Source organism: Engystomops pustulosus, chromosome 8, assembly GCF_040894005.1.
Source record: "Engystomops pustulosus chromosome 8, aEngPut4.maternal, whole genome shotgun sequence".
Classification (NCBI taxonomy): Eukaryota; Metazoa; Chordata; class Amphibia; order Anura; family Leptodactylidae; genus Engystomops; species Engystomops pustulosus.
In genome coordinates, this window is record NC_092418.1 from 82820862 (window position 1) to 82843670 (window position 22809).

Genomic DNA, 22809 nt, shown 5'->3' on the forward strand with positions numbered 1-22809 from the left:
CTTGTCGGACGAGGGCGCGCAGCTACGAGGAGCTGCGCCCCGCACACACAGGGTAGGAGGAGTAATGTGGCTACTGGGGCGTGGAGTAGCCGCGCTGTGTAGCCTCGTGCCGGCTACTCCACGCCCCAGTAGCCGCATAACTAAATTTACATATTCGGTCAATAAAGTTTCCCAAAAGTTAGCGGGGACGTGAGGATTAGCTCTAAAAAGAGCTCTCCTCACGTCCATTACATCCACCTACCACCCGATCTACCTTTATAGGTAGATTCGTGGTGGTAGGTTCTTTTTAACACCCATACTACTAAGAGGCTCATAACTTTTAGGATATCTGGTGACCGGCCATGTGGCTGGACATTACTCTGCCTGGCCCTGCGTGAGATATAACTGTGTTTTAACCTGCACTAGTGACTGCCCATTCTCTGTGGTCCCCTCTAGGCCCTTCTTTCAACATTAACTTTTGCATTTTTTGCCTTTTGTTAATCATCAACATGGTTTGGGTTGTTGCTAAATAAAGTTGACCAAACAAGCTACACATCAATAGTGCCAATACTATAGTATTTATTGAAAATAATGTTGAGTTTTATTATGATAGAAGGGAATAAATATCGTAACTAGAGATGAGCGAACATGCTCGTCCGAGCTTGATGCTCGGTCGAGCATTAGGGTACTCGAAACTGCTCGTTACTCGGACGAATACTTCGCCCGCTCGAGAAAATGGCAGCTCCCGCCGTTTTGCTTTTTGGCGGCCAGAAACAGAGCCAATCACAAGCCAGGAGACTCTGCACTCCACCCAGCATGACGTGGTACCCTTACACGTCAATAGCAGTGGTTGGCTGGCCAGATCAGGTGACCCTGGGATAGACTAGCCGCTGGCCGCGCTGCTCGGATCATTCTGTCTCTGGATGCCGCTAGGGAGAGAGCTGCTGCTGGTCAGGGAAAGCGTTAGGGTGTTCTATTAGCTTACTGTTAGGCAGGAGTGATTCTCAAAGAACCCAACAGCCCTTCTTAGGGCTACAATAACGTTCTACTTTTTTTATTTTAATTTGCATCTTTTACCATTTTGTGAGGAATTAGCAGGGGGACTTGCTACCGTTGTGTTTAGCTCTTAGTGGCACACATATCCATAGCAAAGACCGAAGTGGGAAAATTCAGTAGGGGTTGGATTTCTATTAGGCAATAACTCAGTGTCATCTCATCTGGCATAGTAGTGTGCTTCCTTTGATACTTGGCTAGAAAATAGCCATAGGAGAATACAAACAGCTTCTTGAAGCCTACAGTAGCGTTCTATATATTTGATTTCTGGTTGATCTGCTGGTGGCTGTAGTTTCTGCAGTGCATGTACTTGCCAATTCTGAGCAATTTGTAGTGAGACTTGCGACCGCTGTGTTCTGCGCTTAGTGGCGCACATATCCATAGCAAAGGCCGAAGTGGGAAAATTCAGTAGGGGTTGGATTTCTATTAGGCAATAACTCAGTGTCATCTCATCTGGCATAGTAGTGTGCTTCCTTTGATACTTGGCTAGAAAATAGCCATAGGAGAATACAAACAGCTTCTTGAAGCCTACAGTAGCGTTCTATATATTTGATTTCTGGTTGATCTGCTGGTGGCTGTAGTTTCTGCAGTGCATGTACTTGCCAATTCTGAGCAATTTGTAGTGAGACTTGCGACCGCTGTGTTCTGCGCTTAGTGGCGCACATATCCATAGCAAAGGCCGAAGTGGGAAAATTCAGTAGGGGTTGGATTTCTATTAGGCAATAACTCAGTGTCATCTCATCTGGCATAGTAGTGTGCTTCCTTTGATACTTGGCTAGAAAATAGCCATAGGAGAATACAAACAGCTTCTTGAAGCCTACAGTAGCGTTCTATATATTTGATTTCTGGTTGATCTGCTGGTGGCTGTAGTTTCTGCAGTGCATGTACTTGCCAATTCTGAGCAATTTGTAGTGAGACTTGCGACCGCTGTGTTCTGCGCTTAGTGGCGCACATATCCATAGCAAAGGCCGAAGTGGGAAAATTCAGTAGGGGTTGGATTTCTATTAGGCAATAACTCAGTGTCATCTCATCTGGCATAGTAGTGTGCTTCCTTTGATACTTGGCTAGAAAATAGCCATAGGAGAATACAAACAGCTTCTTGAAGCCTACAGTAGCGTTCTATATATTTGATTTCTGGTTGATCTGCTGGTGGCTGTAGTTTCTGCAGTGCATGTACTTGCCAATTCTGAGCAATTTGTAGTGAGACTTGCGACCGCTGTGTTCTGCGCTTAGTGGCGCACATATCCATAGCAAAGGCCGAAGTGGGAAAATTCAGTAGGGGTTGGATTTCTATTAGGCAATAACTCAGTGTCATCTCATCTGGCATAGTAGTGTGCTTCCTTTGATACTTGGCTAGAAAATAGCCATAGGAGAATACAAACAGCTTCTTGAAGCCTACAGTAGCGTTCTATATATTTGATTTCTGGTTGATCTGCTGGTGGCTGTAGTTTCTGCAGTGCATGTACTTGCCAATTCTGAGCAATTTGTAGTGAGACTTGCGACCGCTGTGTTCTGCGCTTAGTGGCGCACATATCCATAGCAAAGGCCGAAGTGGGAAAATTCAGTAGGGGTTGGATTTCTATTAGGCAATAACTCAGTGTCATCTCATCTGGCATAGTAGTGTGCTTCCTTTGATACTTGGCTAGAAAATAGCCATAGGAGAATACAAACAGCTTCTTGAAGCCTACAGTAGCGTTCTATATATTTGATTTCTGGTTGATCTGCTGGTGGCTGTAGTTTCTGCAGTGCATGTACTTGCCAATTCTGAGCAATTTGTAGTGAGACTTGCGACCGCTGTGTTCTGCGCTTAGTGGCGCACATATCCATAGCAAAGGCCGAAGTGGGAAAATTCAGTAGGGGTTGGATTTCTATTAGGCAATAACTCAGTGTCATCTCATCTGGCATAGTAGTGTGCTTCCTTTGATACTTGGCTAGAAAATAGCCATAGGAGAATACAAACAGCTTCTTGAAGCCTACAGTAGCGTTCTATATATTTGATTTCTGGTTGATCTGCTGGTGGCTGTAGTTTCTGCAGTGCATGTACTTGCCAATTCTGAGCAATTTGTAGTGAGACTTGCGACCGCTGTGTTCTGCGCTTAGTGGCGCACATATCCATAGCAAAGGCCGAAGTGGGAAAATTCAGTAGGGGTTGGATTTCTATTAGGCAATAACTCAGTGTCATCTCATCTGGCATAGTAGTGTGCTTCCTTTGATACTTGGCTAGAAAATAGCCATAGGAGAATACAAACAGCTTCTTGAAGCCTACAGTAGCGTTCTATATATTTGATTTCTGGTTGATCTGCTGGTGGCTGTAGTTTCTGCAGTGCATGTACTTGCCAATTCTGAGCAATTTGTAGTGAGACTTGCGACCGCTGTGTTCTGCGCTTAGTGGCGCACATATCCATAGCAAAGGCCGAAGTGGGAAAATTCAGTAGGGGTTGGATTTCTATTAGGCAATAACTCAGTGTCATCTCATCTGGCATAGTAGTGTGCTTCCTTTGATACTTGGCTAGAAAATAGCCATAGCAATAGGATAGGATTGTTTGGTTTTAAAAACTCAAAAAAAAACAAAAAACACAAAAAAAAACAAAAAAAAACAAAAAAACACCAAAAAAAACAAAAAGAAGTAAAAAAAAAAAAAAAGTTATAACTCTCATTTTAAAAATGTTTAACCCGAGGGCTAGGGGTAGAGGACGAGGGCGGGGACGTGGGCGTCCAACTACTGCAGGGGTCAGAGGCCGTGGTCCTGGGCGGGGTGAGACACCACCTGCTGATGAGGGAGCAGGGGAACGCCGCAGAGCTACACTCCCTAGGTTCATGTCTGAAGTTACTGGGACTCGTGGTAGAGCACTGTTGAGGCCAGAACAGTGCGAACAGGTGATGTCGTGGATTGCTGACAATGCTTCGAGCAATTTGTCCACCACCAGTCAGTCTTCCACGCAGTCCACCCATGTCACCGAAATCCCCACTCCTCCAGCTCCTGCACCTCAGCCTCCTCCCCCCCAGTCTGCCCCCTCCCAGGAAAATTTGGCATTTGAACCGGCATACTCTGAGGAACTGTTTTCTGGACCCTTCCCACAGTCACAAACCACTTGTCCGGTTGCTGCTGAGCAATTTTCCGATGCCCAGGTTTTCCACCAGTCACAGTCTGTGGGTGATGATGACCTTCTTGACGTAGTGGAAGTGTGTAAAGAGGTGTCCGACGATGAGGAGACACGGTTGTCAGACAGTGGGGAAGTTGTTGTCAGGGCAGGAAGTCCGAGGGGGGAGCAGACTGAGGGATCGGAGGATGATGAGGTGACAGACCCAAGCTGGGTTGAGAGGCCGGGTGAACACAGTGCTTCTGAGACGGAGGAGAGTCCTCGACCTGAACAGGTTGGAAGAGGCAGTGGTGGGGCCAGATGGAGAGGCAGGGCCAGAGCTGGTGCATCAGCGCCACTGTCAACTAGTGAAGCTCCCGTGGTGAGGGCTCTTGCGGCGAGGGCTAGATCTTCAGAAGTGTGGAGGTTCTTTAAGGAAACACCGGATGACCGACGGACTGTGGTGTGCAACATTTGCCAAACCAGGCTCAGCAGGGGTTCCACCACTACTAGCTTAACTACCACCAGTATGCGCAGGCATATGAATGCTAAGCACCCCACTCAGTGGCAACAAGCCCGTTCACCTCCGGCCGTGCACACCACTGCTCCTTCCCCTGTGTCAGCTGCTAGTCAGCCCCCTGCCCAGGACCCTGGCACAAAAACCCCATCGTCGCCTCCACGATCCTCCACAGCATCCACCAGCGTTCAGCTCTCCATACCCCAGACGCTGGAGCGGAAACGCAAATATAGTGCAACCCACCCGCACGCCCAAGCCCTTAATGTGCACATCTCCAGATTGCTTAGCCTGGAGATGCTGCCCTATAGGCTAGTAGAGACCGAGGCCTTTCGCAACCTCATGGCGGCGGCCGCCCCTCGGTATTCGGTCCCCAGCCGCCACTACTTTTCCCGATGTGCCGTCCCAGCCCTGCACCAGCACGTGTCAGACAACATCATCCGTGCCCTGACCAACGCCGTTTCTGACAAGGTCCACCTGACCACGGACACGTGGACGAGTGCTGCCGGGCAGGGCCACTATATATCGCTGACGGCACATTGGGTTAACTTGGTGGAGGCTGGGACCGAGTCTGACCCTGGGGCTGCTCATATACTGCCGACGCCGAGGATTGCGGGGCCTACCTCGGTCCAGGTGTTTCAGGCCTACTATGCCTCCTCCTCCTCCCACCCCTCCTCCACCTCCTCCTCCGAACTACCATCCGTGGGCACGGCGCCATCAGTCGGTAGCTCTAGGCACAGCAGCAGTGCCGTCGCTAAGCGACAGCAGGCGGTGCTCAAACTGCTGAGCCTAGGCGACAAAAGGCACACCGCCCAAGAGCTATTACAGGGCATCACGGCGCAGACTGATCTGTGGCTGGCACCGCTGAACCTCAAGCCGGGAATGGTTGTGTGTGACAACGGCCGTAACCTGGTGGCGGCTCTGCAACTCGGCAGACTGACACATGTGCCATGCCTGGCCCATGTGTTAAATCTGATAGTGCAGCGTTTCCTCAAGACATACCCCAATCTGTCTGATTTGCTCACGAAGGTGCGCCGCATCTGTGCGCATTTCAGGAAGTCCAGCCCAGATGCTGCCACTCTCAGGGCAGCGCAGCGCCGCCTCCAACTGCCCGCTCACCGACTGTTGTGCGACGTGCCCACGAGGTGGAATTCAACACTGACCATGTTATCCAGAGTTTACCAGCAGCGCAGAGCGATTGTAGACTGCCAGATGTCAACTTCCACCAGAACTGGTAGTCAGGTCAGTCAGCTTCCTCAAGTCTACAATGAGGAGTGGACGTGGATGTCTGATATCTGTCAGGTGCTGAGTAACTTTGAGGAGTCAACACAGATGGTCAGTGGCGATGCCGCCATCATCAGCCTCACCATCCCGCTGCTTGGCCTGTTGAAAAACTCTCTGGTCAGCATGAAGTCGGAAGCTTTGCGCTCGTCACAAGAGACGGGGGAAGAATATTCCCTTGTTGATAGCCAAAGCACCCTGAGGTCTGTTTCTCAGCGCATATCGGAGGAGGTGGAGGTGGAGGAGGATGAGGAGGAAGAGGAGGAGAATGTTGGCGAGACACAAGAGGGGACCATTGTTGAGTCCTTCACTGTTCAGCGTGTATGGGCAGAAGAAGAGGAGTTGGAGGAGTTGGAGGAGGAGGAAATGGACAGTCAGGCCAGTGAGGGGAGTGAATTCTTACGCGTTGGTACTCTGGCGCATATGGCAGATTTCATGCTAGGCTGCCTATCCCGTGACCCTCGCGTTCAAAGAATTTATTCCAGCACCGATTACTGGGTGTTCACTCTCCTGGACCCACGGTACAAGCAAAATCTTCCCACTCTCATCCCTGGAGAGGAAAGGAGTGTGAGAATGCATGAATACCAGCAGGCCCTGGTGCACAAGCTGAAACAGTATTTCCCTTCTGACAGCGCTAGCGGCAGAGTGCGTAGTTCTGCGGGACAAGTAGCGAGGGAGAGTAGGCGAGCAGGCAGCTTGTCCAGCACTGGCAAGGGTACGCTTTACAAGGCTTTTGCCAGCTTTATGTCACCCCAGCAAGACACTGTCACCTGTCCCCAGTCTCGGCAGAGTAGGGCTGATCTTTACAGAAAGATGGTGAGGGAGTACGTAGCTGACCATACCATCGTCCTAAATGATCACACAGCTCCCTACAACTACTGGGTTTCAAAGCTGGACATGTGGCACGAACTGGCGCTGTACGCCTTGGAGGTTCTTGCCTGCCCTGCCGCTAGCGTCTTGTCCGAGCGGGTTTTCAGTGCAGCTGGTGGCATCATCACCGATAAGCGTACACGCCTGTCGACTGACAGCGCTGACAGGCTGACGCTTATTAAAATGAATAAAGGCTGGATTTCTCAGAATTTCCAATCTCCACCAGGTGAAGGAAGCTCAACCTGAATAATTGATCCACTCCTCCTCCTCCTCCTCATTTTCCTCCTTCTCCTCCTCTTTGTACAGTAAAGCAGAGGAAAATGGCTATTTTTTGACAGGGCCCACTGGCTCTTGCTATAGTACTTCATGCATTTAATTTTTCTGGAGGGCCACCTACCCGGTCCTCTGTTTGAAACAATTTTTGTGAGTGCCACATACAGGCACTCAATCTATTCCATTTTTCTGGAGGGCCACCTACCCGGTCCTCTGTTTTAAAAAATTTTTGGGACTGCCACATACAGGCACTCAATCTATTCCATTTTACTGGAGGGCCACCTACCTGCTCCTCTGGTTTGAACAATTTTTGGGACTGCCACATACAGGCACTCAATCTATTCCATTTTACTGGAGGGCCACCTACCTGCTCCTCTGGTTTGAAACATTTTTGGGACTGCCACATACAGGCACTCAATCTATTCCATTTTACTGGAGGGCCACCTACCTGCTCCTCTGGTTTGAAACATTTTTGGGACTGCCACATACAGGCACTCAATCTATTCCATTTTACTGCAGGGCCACCTACCTGCTCCTCTGGTTTGAACAATTTTTGGGACTGCCACATACAGGCACTCAATCTATTCCATTTTACTGCAGGGCCACCTACCTGCTCCTCTGGTTTGAACAATTTTTGGGACTGCCACATACAGGCACTCAATCTATTCCATTTTACTGGAGGGCCACCTACCTGCTCCTCTGGTTTGAAACATTTTTGGGACTGCCACATACAGGCACTCAATCTATCCCATTTTACTGGAGGGCCACCTACCTGCTCCTCTGGTTTGAAAAATGTTTGGGACTGCTACATACAGGCACTATCCAAATTAAATTGTCTCCATAGCAGCCTCCACACGTTGTCTCCATTGCTACCTCCAAAAGTCGTCCATATAGCTGCCTCCATACATCGTCCCTTTATCAAACGAGGTGTGTCAGGCAGAAATTTGGGTTGTTTTCATGGATTCCACATCAAAGTTGTTAACTTTGTCGCCACCCTGCTGTGTTATCCACAAAATATACTGGCAAACTTTTACCATTTAGGGATATTATTTCAGCGCTTCTTGCGCATCTGTTTACATTCCCCTCACCCGGCATATCCTAAACTTATAAGAACGCTACTACACTTGATCTTATACAAAAGGTTCTTAGAAGTGCTGTTTGGGGAGTAGCCTAGAGACAGGGGCTTGGATTGGCGAAAGCTCGCCTGGCAGCGGAACGCCAGCTCCATGCGCATCATGCGCTTCTTGCGCATCTGTTTACATTCCCCTCACCCGCCATATCCCAAACTTATAAGAACGCTACTACACTTAACTTGGTGCAGGCTGGGACCGAGTCTGACCCTGGGGCTGGTCATATACTGCCGACGCAGAGAATTGCGGGGCCTACCTCGGTCCAGGTCTCAAAGGCCTACTATACCTCCTCCCACCCCTCCTCCACCTCCTCCTCCTCCGAATTACCATCCGTGGGCATGGCGCCATCAGTCGGTAGCTCTAGGCACAGCAGCAGTGCCGTCGCTAAGCGACAGCAGGCGGTGCTCAAACTGCTGAGCCTAGGCGATAAAAGGCACACCGCCCAAGAGCTATTACAGGGCATTCCACATCAAAGTTGTTAACTTTGTCGCCACCCTGCTGTGTAATCCCCAAAATATACTTGCAAACTTTTACCATTTAGGGATATTATTTCAGCGCTTCTTGCGCATCTGTTTACATTCCCCTCACCCGCCATATCCTAAACTTATAAGAACGCTACTACACTTGATCTTATACAAAAGGTTCTTAGAAGTGCTGTTTGGGGAGTAGCCTATAGACAGGGGCTTGGATTGGCGAAAGCTCGCCTGGCAGCGGAGCGCCAGCTCCATGCCAAGATCCAACTAACATAGTTTTAACTGCAGCACCTTTAATCTACTACTAGTTCACTGCCTCCATACATGGTCCCCTTATCAAACGAGCTGTGTCAGGCAGAATTTTGGGTTGTTTTCATGGCTTCCATGTTAACTTTGTCGCCACCCTGCTGTGTAATCCACAAAATATACTGGCAAACTTTTATCATGTACCGATATTATTTGAGCGCTTCTTGCTCACCTCCTTTGGTTCCTCTCTGCCACCCATTGGTTTGAAGCCTGAGTCCATTTAGGGTATGTTGCCATGCCACTCTCTAGCCTGCTGCCGCTGCCTCTGCCTCTGCATGCCGTCCCCTATAGTGTCAGGGTCAATTATTGGATGTTTTAGATGCTATCTAGCTTCATTCTGTCACTCTGTCATGGCCATGCTGTTGCCCATAATTTTGGCATAATGGTGCGATTAAGCAGCCTCAGAGGCATCCATGCATGCTGCCCCTGCTGTTTCCTGTCCATTTCCGTGGTGTTTCCATCCTTTTCTGAGGTTCCCAGGTGTTTGGCCAAGCTTCCCTGTGCAGAGCCTTGGTCCCCTTGAAAAATGCTCGAGTCTCCCATTGACTTCAATGGGGTTCGTTATTCGAGACGAGCACTCGAGCATCGGGAAAAGTTCGTCTCGAATAACGAGTACCCGAGCATTTTAGTGTTCGCTCATCTCTAATCGTAACCTATATAAAGAGGGAAATAGTCTGTTTCTTTGCACCAATAGAAAGAAGGGTAGGGTTTAGGGGATCTCTGTCTTCCAAACTAGTGGTGGTCCCGAAGGTGTCACTAATTGGAGCGTCATTTGTGGACATTCTATAAATTTCTATAATAAATAGAATAGATTCTCACGATAAGGACAGAGTTTTTGCTTTTTACAAATAACTGGTCAGACCACAAATGGAATATTGTGTATAGTTTTGGGCACTGGTGTATAAAAAGGCCATAGTACTGATCGGGGGCAGAGGAGAGCAACCAACATTATTAGGCAAATGGGGGAACTAGAATACAATGACAGATTACAAAATTTGGGGTTATTCAGCTTAGAAAAGTGACATCTGAGGGGAGACCTCATTACAATGTACAAATACCTGAACGGGAAGTACAAAGATCTCTCCAAAGATCCTTTTATACCTAGGTGTGTGACCAGGACAAGGGGGCATCCTCTACACCTAGATGAGAGGCGGTTTTACCATCACCATAGACAGGGGGCATCCTCTACACCTAGAGGAGAGGGGGTTCTATCATCACCATAGACAGGGGGCATCCCCTACACCTAGAGGAGAGGAGGTTCTACCATCACCATAGACAGGGGGCATCCTCTACACCTAGAGGAGAGGAGGTTCTACTATCACCATAGACAGGGCGCATCCTCTACACCTAGAGGAGAGGCGGTTCTACCATCACCATAGACAGGGGGCATCCTCTACACCTACAGGAGAGGCAGTTCTACCATTCCCATAGAAAGGGGCTTCCTCTACATCTACAGGAGAGGTTCTCTACCATCACCATAGACAGGGGGCATCCTCTACACCTAGAGGAGAGGCGGCTCTACCATCACCATAGACAGGGGGCATCCTCTACACCTACAGGAGAGGCAGTTCTACCATCACCATAGACAGGGGGCATCCTCGACACCTAGAGGAGAGGAGGTAATACCATCACCATAGACAGGGGACATCCTCTACCCCTAGAGGAGAGGCGGCTCTACCATCACCATAGACAGGGGACATCCTCTTCACCTAGAGGAGAGGCGGATCTACCATCACCATAGACAGGGGGCATCCTCTACACCTAGAGGAGTGGTGGTCCTACCATCACCATAGACAGGGGGCATCCTCTACACCTAGAGGAGAGGGGGTTCTACCATCACCATAGACAGGGGGCATCCTCTACACCTAGAGGAGAGGCGGCTCTACCATCACCATAGACAGGGGGCATCCTCTAAACCTACAGGAGAGGCAGTTCTACCATCACCATAGACAGGGGGCATCCTCGACACCTAGAGGAGAGGAGGTAATACCATCACCATAGACAGGGGACATCCTCTACCCCTAGAGGAGAGGCGGCTCTACCATCACCATAGACAGGGGACATCCTCTTCACCTAGAGGAGAGGCGGATCTACCATCACCATAGACAGGGGGCATCCTCTACACCTAGAGGAGTGGTGGTCCTACCATCACCATAGACAGGGGGCATCCTCTACACCTAGAGGAGAGGGGGTTCTACCATCACCATAGATAGGGACATTCTCTACTCCTAGAGGAGAAGCGGTTCTACCATCACCATAGACATAGATTCTTTACTGTAAGAGCAGTGAGACTATGGAACTCTCTGCCGCAGGAGGTTGCTATGGGGGACTCTTTGTACATGTTGAAGAGAGACCTATATGTCTTTCTGGAGAGCAAAACAATCACATTGTATGGGAATAAAACTTTTTTTTAGTAGTTTCTGTGGTTCCCGGGAGTTATTCTGACCATATTAGGGGTTGGGGAGGAATTTTTCTCAGCTTTTGGCCCATTGGCATCTCAGGGTTTTTGCTTTCTTCCGGATAAACACAATATAATGTGTAGGTTGGACTTGCTGGACTGATGTCTTTTTCTAACCTTTTTTACGATGATACTATAAAGTAATATCTATTCATACATGAATTTACTGCAGTGTAAACCTCTTACCTTCTGGCCATCTGTGCCATTCCTTCCATGAACACCAGGCAAACCCTGGCAAAAAGGGATAAAAAATCATTAATTTACAATTCACTCTGTGTTTTAAAACATGTGTGTAAGAGTATTACAAACACAACTTACCCTTCTTCCATCAGCACCAAAATCTCCCTAGTAAAAAAAAGAAATATGTTTAGTAGAGAACAGATATTAATGTCACATTAAATCTGAAATCTGATAAATTAAGTATTTACCTTTTCACCTTTAGCACCAGGAACACCCTAAAACCAAACAGATAAAGAAGTTACGTGAAGCATCACTTGAATCTCATACTAGAGACAGCATATTGGACTTGTGTACTTCTGGAATTTGTCATATACCTTAGGTCCTGGATATCCGATTGGTCCCTCAATTCCAGGATCTCCCTAAGATAAAACATAATGTTAGCTATTCAAACAAAAAATTATGAAAAGGACAAATAATAAACAAGTAAAATCACTTACCTGACGACCTTTAAGACCGGGATCTCCAGGTTCACCAGCATTACCTTTAGCACCCTGAAATTGAGCAAAAACTCAGATTAGCTTTAGTTAGGAAGGACCAATTCTTTAGTGACTTATTAACAGCATGTATTAGAATATCTAGAGTATCTATTATTTCTGTTATTGTCTATTTAGATAAGTTATTTATTTTGTTTATGATCAGCTTGAACTTTACTTATATAAATAACCAGGGCCAAGGCCCCTTGTGCACAAATGTAATGAGGACCCATTTCCCCTGCACCATTTTCGGGGCAATTTTAGTCCCCATAGAAGCCTATTGCAGCCAATCACGGTGCTGTGAGAAAACATTCTCTCACCCTACCATGATGATGTGCGGTAAAATATAGGACGTCCTATATTTGCCGTGCTATGGCGCCGGCCACTCTCTCCTGTGGGCAGCTGTACGCCCAGCCGGGCAAGCATACGTTTTTGTGCAGGTAGCCTAAAGATCAATCTATTTAAAGTTGGCTTATATGCATGTTGAGGGTTCACTAGCGCATTTTTTGGGTACACACACAGTTCATTTCCACTTACCTTCTGTCCTCTCTGACCAGCTGGACCAGGAGGCCCTGGAATCTGGAGACAGCTCAGTCTGTAGCACTGCAAAATATTAAACATTATATATGAAGAGGTTAACACAGACAGTTTTATAATTATACTACTTGTCGGGTTTATGTAAAAACTGCTGAGCTCTAATGCAAAAATGATTCCAGACCTCCAATTATGATACTACATTTACAGTGATGGCCTCTTTGTATGATGCCTCAATGGCCCCCTAAGGCTCCTCTGTCTAGGTACATCCAAACCCTCTGTTACTCCACTTTTAAGTTACTCCACTTCTTTTCATCTTATCTAAACTTCAGTGTCTAAGCATTTTAGATTTAATACCTACCTATCATAAGTATTGAGCCTCCTATTATAATCAATTTTTTTAACAATTGTAAATTGGTAATGATGATCTCCTAGACTAGAGTCTTAACATTCTGACCTAATTTGTATCCTGGAACATAATATTGTATATAAAAAACCATAACTATGTAATAATTATATCAAAGTTTAATATGGAATATATATTAAATGAAAGCTTATTTAACAAGACTTGCCTTGGGACTATGCTATGCCTTAAAACATTCTACTTTAACAAAAGAAAATCCCCATCATCAAAAACATGAGTTTACATACCTCTCCATAAGCTTCATGTTTCTGTCAAGAAACAAAAAACAGAAATATGTAATTATTAAAAAAGTTACTGTATCTTTTACAGACAAATACTGTGAATACGTGAAAATAATAAGATGCATAAATAAACCCATAAAATCAAGACTTCAAAAAAACTTTACGGAGAGCCAAAGAACCATTAAGTCCTTACATTTTCCCATGAATTTGTAGCTTGTGCACCCACTTTTATTGAGGTTAATCAGCAATCAGGCTAATTCTTAACATATTGGCTTTAGAAAAAAATATATAATATTTTGTAGTTCACATTGCCCCATTGCAAGAATCCCAATAGGGTCGTTGGGTGGGGATTCATATCATGAGTCTGACTCATGTCAATAAATGTCTGTGGGAAAAGTGGACAGTGATGTGTGGCCACTTCTCCAGTGTATCGGCATGCATTTGTGGCATTATAGGAGAGAATCAAGGTGGTTTATATCAATTTCACCAGGAAATATAATATATATATATGCCCAAAGGTAACTAGCAGCTGAAAGTCCACTTATTAGATTTTATAGACTGTTGTTTCATGTCTAGTTTACCTTAGAGTATGACTTGGTAAAACATTTTTGGTAAAACAAAATTACACATGACAATAAGAAAACTTACCACTGCCATATTCATTGGGGGAATGTATTATTTACTGCACAAAACATTTAGGATCAGATACAACTTTAAAGGATTCTCCCATACAGTGTCAGCGTTAGGGCTGGGCAAAGTGTCAGTTGCCAACGGTCCCATCACCAAGAGCCACTGGAGACTCTTTGCAGGATGCAAAGCAGGAATCCCCTATAGATTGGAGCAATAAGCTTACTCTCTACAGCATCTAAATGAACAGATAAACAGCAGCTAAATTCAGCTGCCTCTCTCCTTCCCCTCCTTACCCAGGTAACTCTTGCACAGGAAATACCGGTAGTGATGGGAATTCCGGCTCTTCTTAGTGTGCTGGATCATTAGGCTCCGCTCACTAAGAACAGCTGCCTCTTCTGGATCCTGAACACCTCCCTATTAAATATATAATAGGGAGCCACAGGCCAATCAGTCACCCCACACCACTCTACTTTTAACCCGATTGTATCAGGTTAAAGGGGGTGTGGTGAGCCGGTTGGGGGCTGGGTCAAGTGAGCCACCGGCTCTTTGAGCCGGCTCATTTGCAAACAATGAGGTAGAGGGAGATATGGAGGAAAAATGTGTCATGTGCTAATAATACATGTGCTGTATGTTGACATTTTGTTGTATATTATGTGCTCTGTGTATTGACATGTGTACTGAATGTGTGTACTGTATTTTGATATGTCTGCTCTATAAATGTACTTTATGTTGATATGTGTACTGTAACACAATACAATTGTATACATCTGTTTTATGTCCAGCACTAGTTTAGTTTATGTCCACACTTGTATACATCTGTTTTATGTCCAGTACTAGTTTAGTGAGTCCATCATCAGTTCATTTTTGGGTGAAATATGGAGTGGATTTCCCTGTGTGTGTGGTTGACCCTAGAAACAACCCTGAAAGTGGTGGATTTAATTGATATATTTCTTGGTACATCCCCTTCTACATCCCCTTTCCAGAGAATTTAGGATCCCATGTATAATTTTGCCCAAGGCCCTACTTAGTTTAAAATGCGCCTTGGTCTCATACCTAACATTTATCAACTTTTTTGGAAAATTCTAATATTCACAAAAAAAGATAAATATGGTGAGAGGTGACCAGTCCCCTTTAGAGCCAACAGGGTAATTTATAAGAGAGTGAACATAAGGGCAGATGCACATGACAAAACGGCAAAGTGACGTCCATTCTGTGTACACAGCTTCATGAAACGCAATACATTTTAATGGGTCAGTGCCCACAGCCAGGCAACACCTGAACATCTTAGCCATTTTGCTAAGGCTTTTCATTTCATGACAATAATCCACTGGTGTTACACTGGTATAACTTTTGTATAATCTTTCTGAAATCTCAATGCACTGTGACATTGGTACATAGAGTCATACAATGGCGCACATTTATGAAGCAATCTGTGCCAGTATTCTAGCGTAGATTGCACATCAATACATGTGCAAACTACTTACACATGTATTTAGGAAGTGTTTGCACCATTATTGTGTTGTGGTGGCATGCATAGTACAATACTGTGCTCCTAAAGGGGCATTCTGTTCCCCATTCGCACTGTCTGCCACATTTGTGTCGGAAGTACAACATAATTGTGTTAAACTGAGTGCACCCTCCCCACTCTATAGAGCTGATAAGCAATTCTCTTGAAATTTTGGAGGAAAAGGCTGATTATGAAGCCAAGACAGGTAATGTTCCTTATTGTCAGCACATTCATTCCTTAGTATTTAGCGCCATCTAACAGTAATTTCTGGTACTCCAGCTGAATTACTATCTGCTTGTGAAGGAAGGCTAAACATTTCCTATGTTTATGATATATGTAACAACTATGTTTTCCTTCTCTGCAGCAAAGTCAGCCATTGGTTGGTTAACCCAGATTACCTTGCTATGATTTCCTTCTAAAGTTGATATAAGGGAGTTCCTTGCAAGACTCTGGGGCAACGAAGGGTCCCACGGCCGCATTTCGGTCAGGTTTTGCAAATTTTTCCATTTTGCGCTGAATTGCCCCGGGTTTTGGTGCATGCAATCGGATTGTGACGCATCGCCGCTGGCTTGCATGCGCCACAAATCGGGGAGCGTGGCCATCAGACAACCCGACTGATTCGGACAAACCGCGGAATTTAAAAATCAAATTGTGTCGCAAGATCAGCACTCACATGCACCGGGAATAAGGAGGTGAACTCCAGCGAACTTGAGCGGGGAAGCAACGCAGGAAAATGAACACCCGATCTTAGTGAATCGCAGCAGCTCCGAACCGAGGTCGGACAGCACACACCGGGGATCGCGACGGGACGCTAAGTAAATGTGCCCCTCTGTGTCCAGTCTGTTCCAGCATTGAGTCACATCATATGGCCTGCTGCTGTCTCTCCTCGGAGGGCTATCCCCTCTATCAGACCTGCAGCTCTGTGTGCATCTCTCCACAGACCCTGCCACAAACCGCCGCCCAGACAGCCTAGCTTATTCTCCAACCCCAAGCTATAGGACCAGGGCTATGAGCTACATACAGACTGCATCCAACCACCGGATACCTCCGGGAACAAGCAGGAAGGACTTCCTACCTCAGACTGTTACCCATTGCTGTGTTGGAAGTCTGAGCAATAAAGAGTTTTATGTTCATCAACCCTGTCTCCATTTGTGGTCCTTGGCCAAGGGGATTTCTTCACCACATGTACACCAGGAGTGCCCCAAGGGGAAACTTTATTATATTGCGGCCTCCCCCTATTCTTGAATCCCCCCAGTTTGGAAGAGACCTTCCTGGACCACCTGGACCAAGCTATCCACTAGCGCTAGGCTGCCCATCAAGCCAGCCAGTCAAGTAGCAAGAGAATCCATCTGCCTCCACACCAGAGGATCAGGCCCTGGTTGCAAAGTGTTTTGAAAAGTTAATGACCATTTACTTTAATCACATTTTTACCACATTTTTATTTAATTTTTATTTTAATTATTTTATTGACTTACCATAACTTGAATAATTTTATCAATGGTTCTCTGATCAATCTCAGTTTGGTCATCAGGGTTGGTCACTGTGTAAGCATTCCTGAACAGCTCATGTGGCATGTTGGCAATCTCTCGTAGGCCGGACTCATAAACATCACGACTTGCAGCTACAGAGAAAAGTTTGATACCAGCGAGCTGTGCTCTATCTGCCTGGGTCTTCACGCCTCCACATGGATTGCCAGTCACATGCCCATCAGTGATTACTACAGCAAAATTCACAGGTTCACGTTCTCCTGGCAAAACCTGTGCCGTAACCTGCTTTATCTGAGCGGTCATGTTAGAGATGGCACAATCTGTAAAGGTTCCTCTTCCAATATACTGGACTCCTCGTAGTCTTGAAATGTATTCTTTCTTGTCAGTGGTGAATGTACTGTAGATCTGGACCTCATCTGAGTAATGTAGACCTCCGAACTGCCAGTTTAGAGACACCTGATTTAGGTATGCCTCATTCTCTAGCTTGTCCAGGAAGGCAGGAATAAATCTCTTCATGTGGTCCAGCAAGCTTTGAATGGGAGCGGTCTGAAGAATAATACTCTCAGATGTGTCGATGATGAAGAATACATTGATTGGGCATTTGGCCTTGTCTAGAAAATATAACATAAAATATTCTGCATTTGCATAGAAAAAACTTTCCTAAAAAGAATTGATAGAAAAATACACAAAGACAAACTCACAGGGGAAGATTTATCAGAAGTGTCTGAGGTAAAAATGTTCTTGTTGCCCGTGGAAGCCAATCATATCTCAGCTTTGGGAAAATGAAAGCTGAGCTCTGAATGGTTACCATGGGTAATTAGAACAGTTCTTCTCTGAAATACTTTTGATAAACCTCCCCCACTATAAAGATGCCCAAATGGCTCTATCCGGTCCCAAGCCACTCTGCACTTTCTGGACCATTAATGATGACCAGAGTCAGGGGTTTTTCATCACTGACCCTCTTCAGTGAAGTGATTATGTAGAGAGCCAACATCCGTTTTGTTTGGACGTCTCAGCTGGACAACAAAATACGCGGTGATGGTGAATCGGGAGCTAGGCAGATGGTCTGAGAAGTGTATGGGATTTATTATTTTAATATGCTCCATTTGAGTAACAGTGGTTGTTGTATGAAAATGCCTTGGTCACTGCCTCTCAATAACGAGAGCTGGCTCCCAATTTATTAGTTTGAGGCCATCATGAAATTTGCTGGAAATCAAGTTTGGGGTAAGTAAAAGTTGTCAGCACTTTAAACCACTATGTTAATGACAGTTTTGGCATTCAATCAGAAGGCCAGTGGAAAAGCTATAATAGGCAGATGGGAGGGGCTGGGAAGTCTTCAATGCAGAGAGCAGAGAGAGGACCAATTCCCTTTTAAGAGCCTGAAGATGGCCGGCACTATTCAAAAATGTATCTCTGGGGTGAAGTCAGATTATAACAGTGGACTTACAAAAAAGGGAAAGAAAAGTATAATCCGAGAGAAGCAAACCACTAATAAACACAAGATTTGTTTATAGTGATATGTGTAGGGACTAATGATTAGACAGGCAATCAAGCAGCTTCCACTGTGATTGGCTGGGCACGACGTGTGACTCTGCAGTATAAGAACAGGGTCACAGGGAACTTGCTGCTCGTCATAGGGTCATTCAGCTAGGCCAGGACACTTAGATGTATAGAAGAGGCTCCTATTATTAGGTACAGGTGGAAATCTGAAATGATTGCTGTTATAAGGTCATTGAAATTGCAAGAGTGCAAGGATATTCTTACTGATTATAGAGGACTATACAGCACTACTTGCAAATACAGGATTATTAGCATTTATTGCATCACCCATCAAGATCTTGAAGGTCCTGTGCCTGTATACTATTAAGGTCCAAAAAGTCATGGTTACAACTTTTCTCCTGTCAGTGAATAGCGCACATGAATATGTGCATCAGAAAAGTAGTGTTGTTGAATAGCATTCAGCAATACCTTGATCGTAAAGGTGCTCATGGTAGTGAATAGTGTGCGGTAATACCTAGATCGTAAAGACGCTTATGTCAGTGAATAGTGTGCGGTAATACCTAGATCGTAAAGGCACTCATGTCAGTGAATAGTGTGCAGTAATACCTAGATCGTAAAGGCGCTCATGTCAGTGAATAGTGTGCAGTAATACCTGGGTCAAATGTTTGCATGCAATTTTCTCTGTCAGAATTTTATTCATCATTATATCTTATGGATCACTTATGGTTACTACATGGCCAAAGAATTGAGCTACAGTTCTCCGTCATTAGGAAAACAGATTTGGCACTTGAATAGTGGTCATCTTCCATTGAGATATAAGCAATTCTACAATGAATATAATCAAAGAAAACAAGTAAAGACTTAACGTACCAACATTTTCAAGGAAACTTTAATGAATCATGTGGCGTCTGTGATGTCCAGGAGAAGAGCATAGACCTCTGTAACCACCACTGAGCCATCAATGTCTAATAGGAACTCTACCACTAGTGGATTTCCTCTCACTGCCATAAAAGACGCAACAGGCAAAAACAGACATTTCCTCCTTATTTGATCATAACATATACTTTGTTATCATATATATTCACCATTTATTCCAGGGGGAAGGGTGGTTTGTGGGCTCGGCCTTACAGGCTCACCCCATTGTCTTATTTGTTTTTTTGTAATTGTTTTTAACCTCTGTAGTGTTTGTTTCCATTGTTTAGTATTTGTTCTGTATATCTTGTGTTTATTTGGGGTGTGTGTCTCTTGGGTTATACTTTTCTGTTCCTTTTTTTGAATATTGCTTGCACATGTTCATACACATTCAGCAAATTATGGCACCATTGAAGACGCTGTTTTTAAGCATAGGCTTGTGTGGTTACATCAGATCAGTGTCTGGTCCTAATCCAGGCATACTTCTATTGTGCCACATAATACTTCCCCCAGGAGTACTGAGGGGTATCTAAATAACATTAGGTACATTAGCAGGTTACCTTCACATGTCTTCCCGTCATCATTCTGCGCTGATATAGTTCCGAAGGCAATGCAGAGCAGCAAACACAGCACCTGTAGCTGGGCCATGGCCACTCTGTAAAATATACACAAACATACCATAGAAAAGTCAGTAGGACACAGCAATATGTGATAAAGATTTGTTTATACTTCGTTTGCTTTTCTATCGCTTTATACTCTTTTACTGTCTTTTTCTGTGACCAGAAATCTGCACATAAAACCGGGATTTAGTTTTGAATTCCAGTAAGATCACATTGGTCTTTTGTCCCTTATATAGAAGTCTTTCAGGTCCAAAATGCCTGTGAAACTAGAAATAGCTGTATCAACTTGTAGTCATTACGCAATGCACTGCAGACCTATCAACACTTCACACATGTGGAGATTAAAATCTACCCTGTAGGGGCTGCTATACAAATTTGGGGGTACTTTGAATTTTCTTTCTAGCTTCCACAGTTGCGGAGCTATCAGTCCCAGTCTCTGACCATTGGAATCTATGTTCTGACAGAGAGGAGGAGCTGGGGCTGGAGGCGTGTGTCATGCTAATCTTCTCTCATACTGTTCAATCAGTGGCAGAGAGTGTATGAACTCTCTCTATGGTCATCTAGATGCTAATATTCAGTTAACAATGCGTTTACACAGTGTTTATAAAATGCAATGTTACAGAATGCGATCGGAAACGCAACTCCAGAGTAAACACACAAGTAATGTAAATGCCATGTAAATGTAAACACAAAAGCAATGTAAATACCAACACCATGTAGACGTAAACACCCCGCAAACGCCATAAAAATACAGCATAAATGCAAATGCCACGCAAATATCATGTTAATGCAATGCAAGCACTACATAAACGCATATGCCACTTTGATGTAAATGCAAATGCCAAGTAAATGCAAATACAACATAAATGTGAAACAAACGCCACGCAAACTATACATAACACAAATGCAAAACAATCACCACGCAAACATAAGCATGACACAAATGGAATGTAAATGCAAATGAACTGCAAACGCCGAGTAAACGCAAATGCTACATAAACATTAAACAAAAAAACCATAAACGTCACATGAACGCAAATGAAACGCAAACACACCATAAGCGCAAATGTAACGTAAGGCCTGCGTAAACACAGCACAAGTTGCATGTAACTCCATGTAAACACATTAACACAAATGCAACGCAAACGGCACGTAAACACAAACGCCCTGTAAATGCAAACGCCATATGAACACAAATGCAGCGCTAATACCTCGTGAACACAAATTCGCCACAAACAGCATGTAAACACAAAAGCCATGTAAACGCAAATGCCAACTAAATTCAATAACACAATTGCCAGGCAAATGGCACATAAACGTAAATGCCACATAAATGCAAAGTCACATGAACACAAATGTAATGCAAACGCTACATAAGGGCCGTGTAAACACAACACAAGTGGCATCAAAATACAAATGCTGTGTAAACGCAAAGGCTACGTAAACGCAAATGCAATGTCAGTGGATATGTCATAAATAGTTCAGATAGGAATATCCCTCTAGCATTTTGTAAAACATCCGTGCAAGCCTCCATGGCCCCCTTCATCCTGTGTCCAGCTGGACACAAGACGTCACAGGAAGTCCTGAGTCCTGCTACCGGTGAGTCATGTGACCCATAGCTCCTGCAAACTACAGTGAAAAGTATGATATCTGTGACCCTAATAGCACCTTATACTTACCCTGGTAAGGTTTTTTATTAGTGGCTTACCCCTTTAATCATTTTACATTGGAACTTTAGAAAATAAAAGCTCACCAGATAAAGCAAGTGTGAGGCTTTTCCTGTTAGGTAAGTACTTAATATTTAGCTTAACTAATCCTGGTGTATACAATGTTATGAACTGGTCTATTTACATTTCCATATGTCCTAAAAGCCCATATAATACAGGCGGTCCCCTACTTAAGGACACCCGACTTACAGACAACCCATAGTTACAGACGGACCCCTCTGCCTACTGTGACCTCTGGTGAAGCTCTCTGGATGCTTTACAATAGTCCCAGACTGCAATGATCTGCTGTAAGATGTCTGTAATGAAGCTTTATTGATAATTCTTGGTCCAATTACACCAAAAATTTTGAAACTTCGATTGTCACTGGGGCAAAAGAAAAAAAATTGTCTAGAACTTCCATTATAAAATATACAGTTTCGACTTACATACAAATTCAACTTAAGAACAAACCTCCAGACCCTATCTTGTATGTAACCCGGGGACTGCCTGTATACTGAAATACATGTATTGCACGTTATTATGCATCTTATATACCTGAGGGTTTTTCATAGGCCCCAGTTGCCGTAGAAAATCCTTAACATCCACTGATAACTGTTACATCAGGTGTTGCATAGGCTGGGATACTATGCAAAGAATCTTTTACTTTGCCTCCTGGAGGCATAAATCAGACCAATGTAAAACCCCTTTAAAAACAAAGTTTTTTAAGAACTTTTCTTAGATGCTGTAGAAGCTTCCTTCTTAATTTGTTCCTAAATGCAAGGACCAAGATCATTAGGCTCGCTGTACACTTTTTTTAAAAAAAAAACAATTATTATTAATATAAACAATTTGCGGCACAAATCCATCGGATCGTCTGACGGCCCGTTCCCCGATTTGTGTCGCGTGAAAGGCGATTGCAACTCCATCCGATCGCATGCAACACAATCCCCGGCATGCGATCCCCAAAAATTAGGAAAACCCCAATATCTTCTTTGCAGGCCTGTGTGTCCCCATGGTTACAGACTACAAACAAATCCTGTGTAGTCAGATATTGGTCTCTGTCAAGTGCCTCCTGTCATACTGTCTGTGGATTATCAAAAAGTGAGAGATAAAAGTGAGAGACAAAAAGTGAGAAAAA

At 44.8% G+C, this 22809-nt stretch overlaps 1 protein-coding gene across 2 annotated transcripts in view; it reads right to left on the reverse strand.

Annotated features, from left to right (window-relative positions):
• COL6A2 (collagen type VI alpha 2 chain) overlaps positions 1-22809 on the reverse strand; it is a 45465-nt gene that overhangs the window by 21057 nt on the left and 1599 nt on the right. For both annotated transcript variants that reach the window (XM_072121542.1, XM_072121543.1), the window contains exons 2-10: positions 19906-20000; positions 16922-17544; positions 13316-13336; positions 12668-12733; positions 12095-12148; positions 11972-12016; positions 11846-11872; positions 11736-11762; positions 11604-11648 (exon numbers count right to left, since the gene is read on the reverse strand). In XM_072121542.1, coding sequence (XP_071977643.1) covers positions 11604-11648; positions 11736-11762; positions 11846-11872; positions 11972-12016; positions 12095-12148; positions 12668-12733; positions 13316-13336; positions 16922-17544; positions 19906-19993 — 996 coding nt within the window. In that variant the 5' untranslated portion in view covers positions 19994-20000. The remainder of the gene's footprint in view (positions 1-11603; positions 11649-11735; positions 11763-11845; positions 11873-11971; positions 12017-12094; positions 12149-12667; positions 12734-13315; positions 13337-16921; positions 17545-19905; positions 20001-22809) is intronic.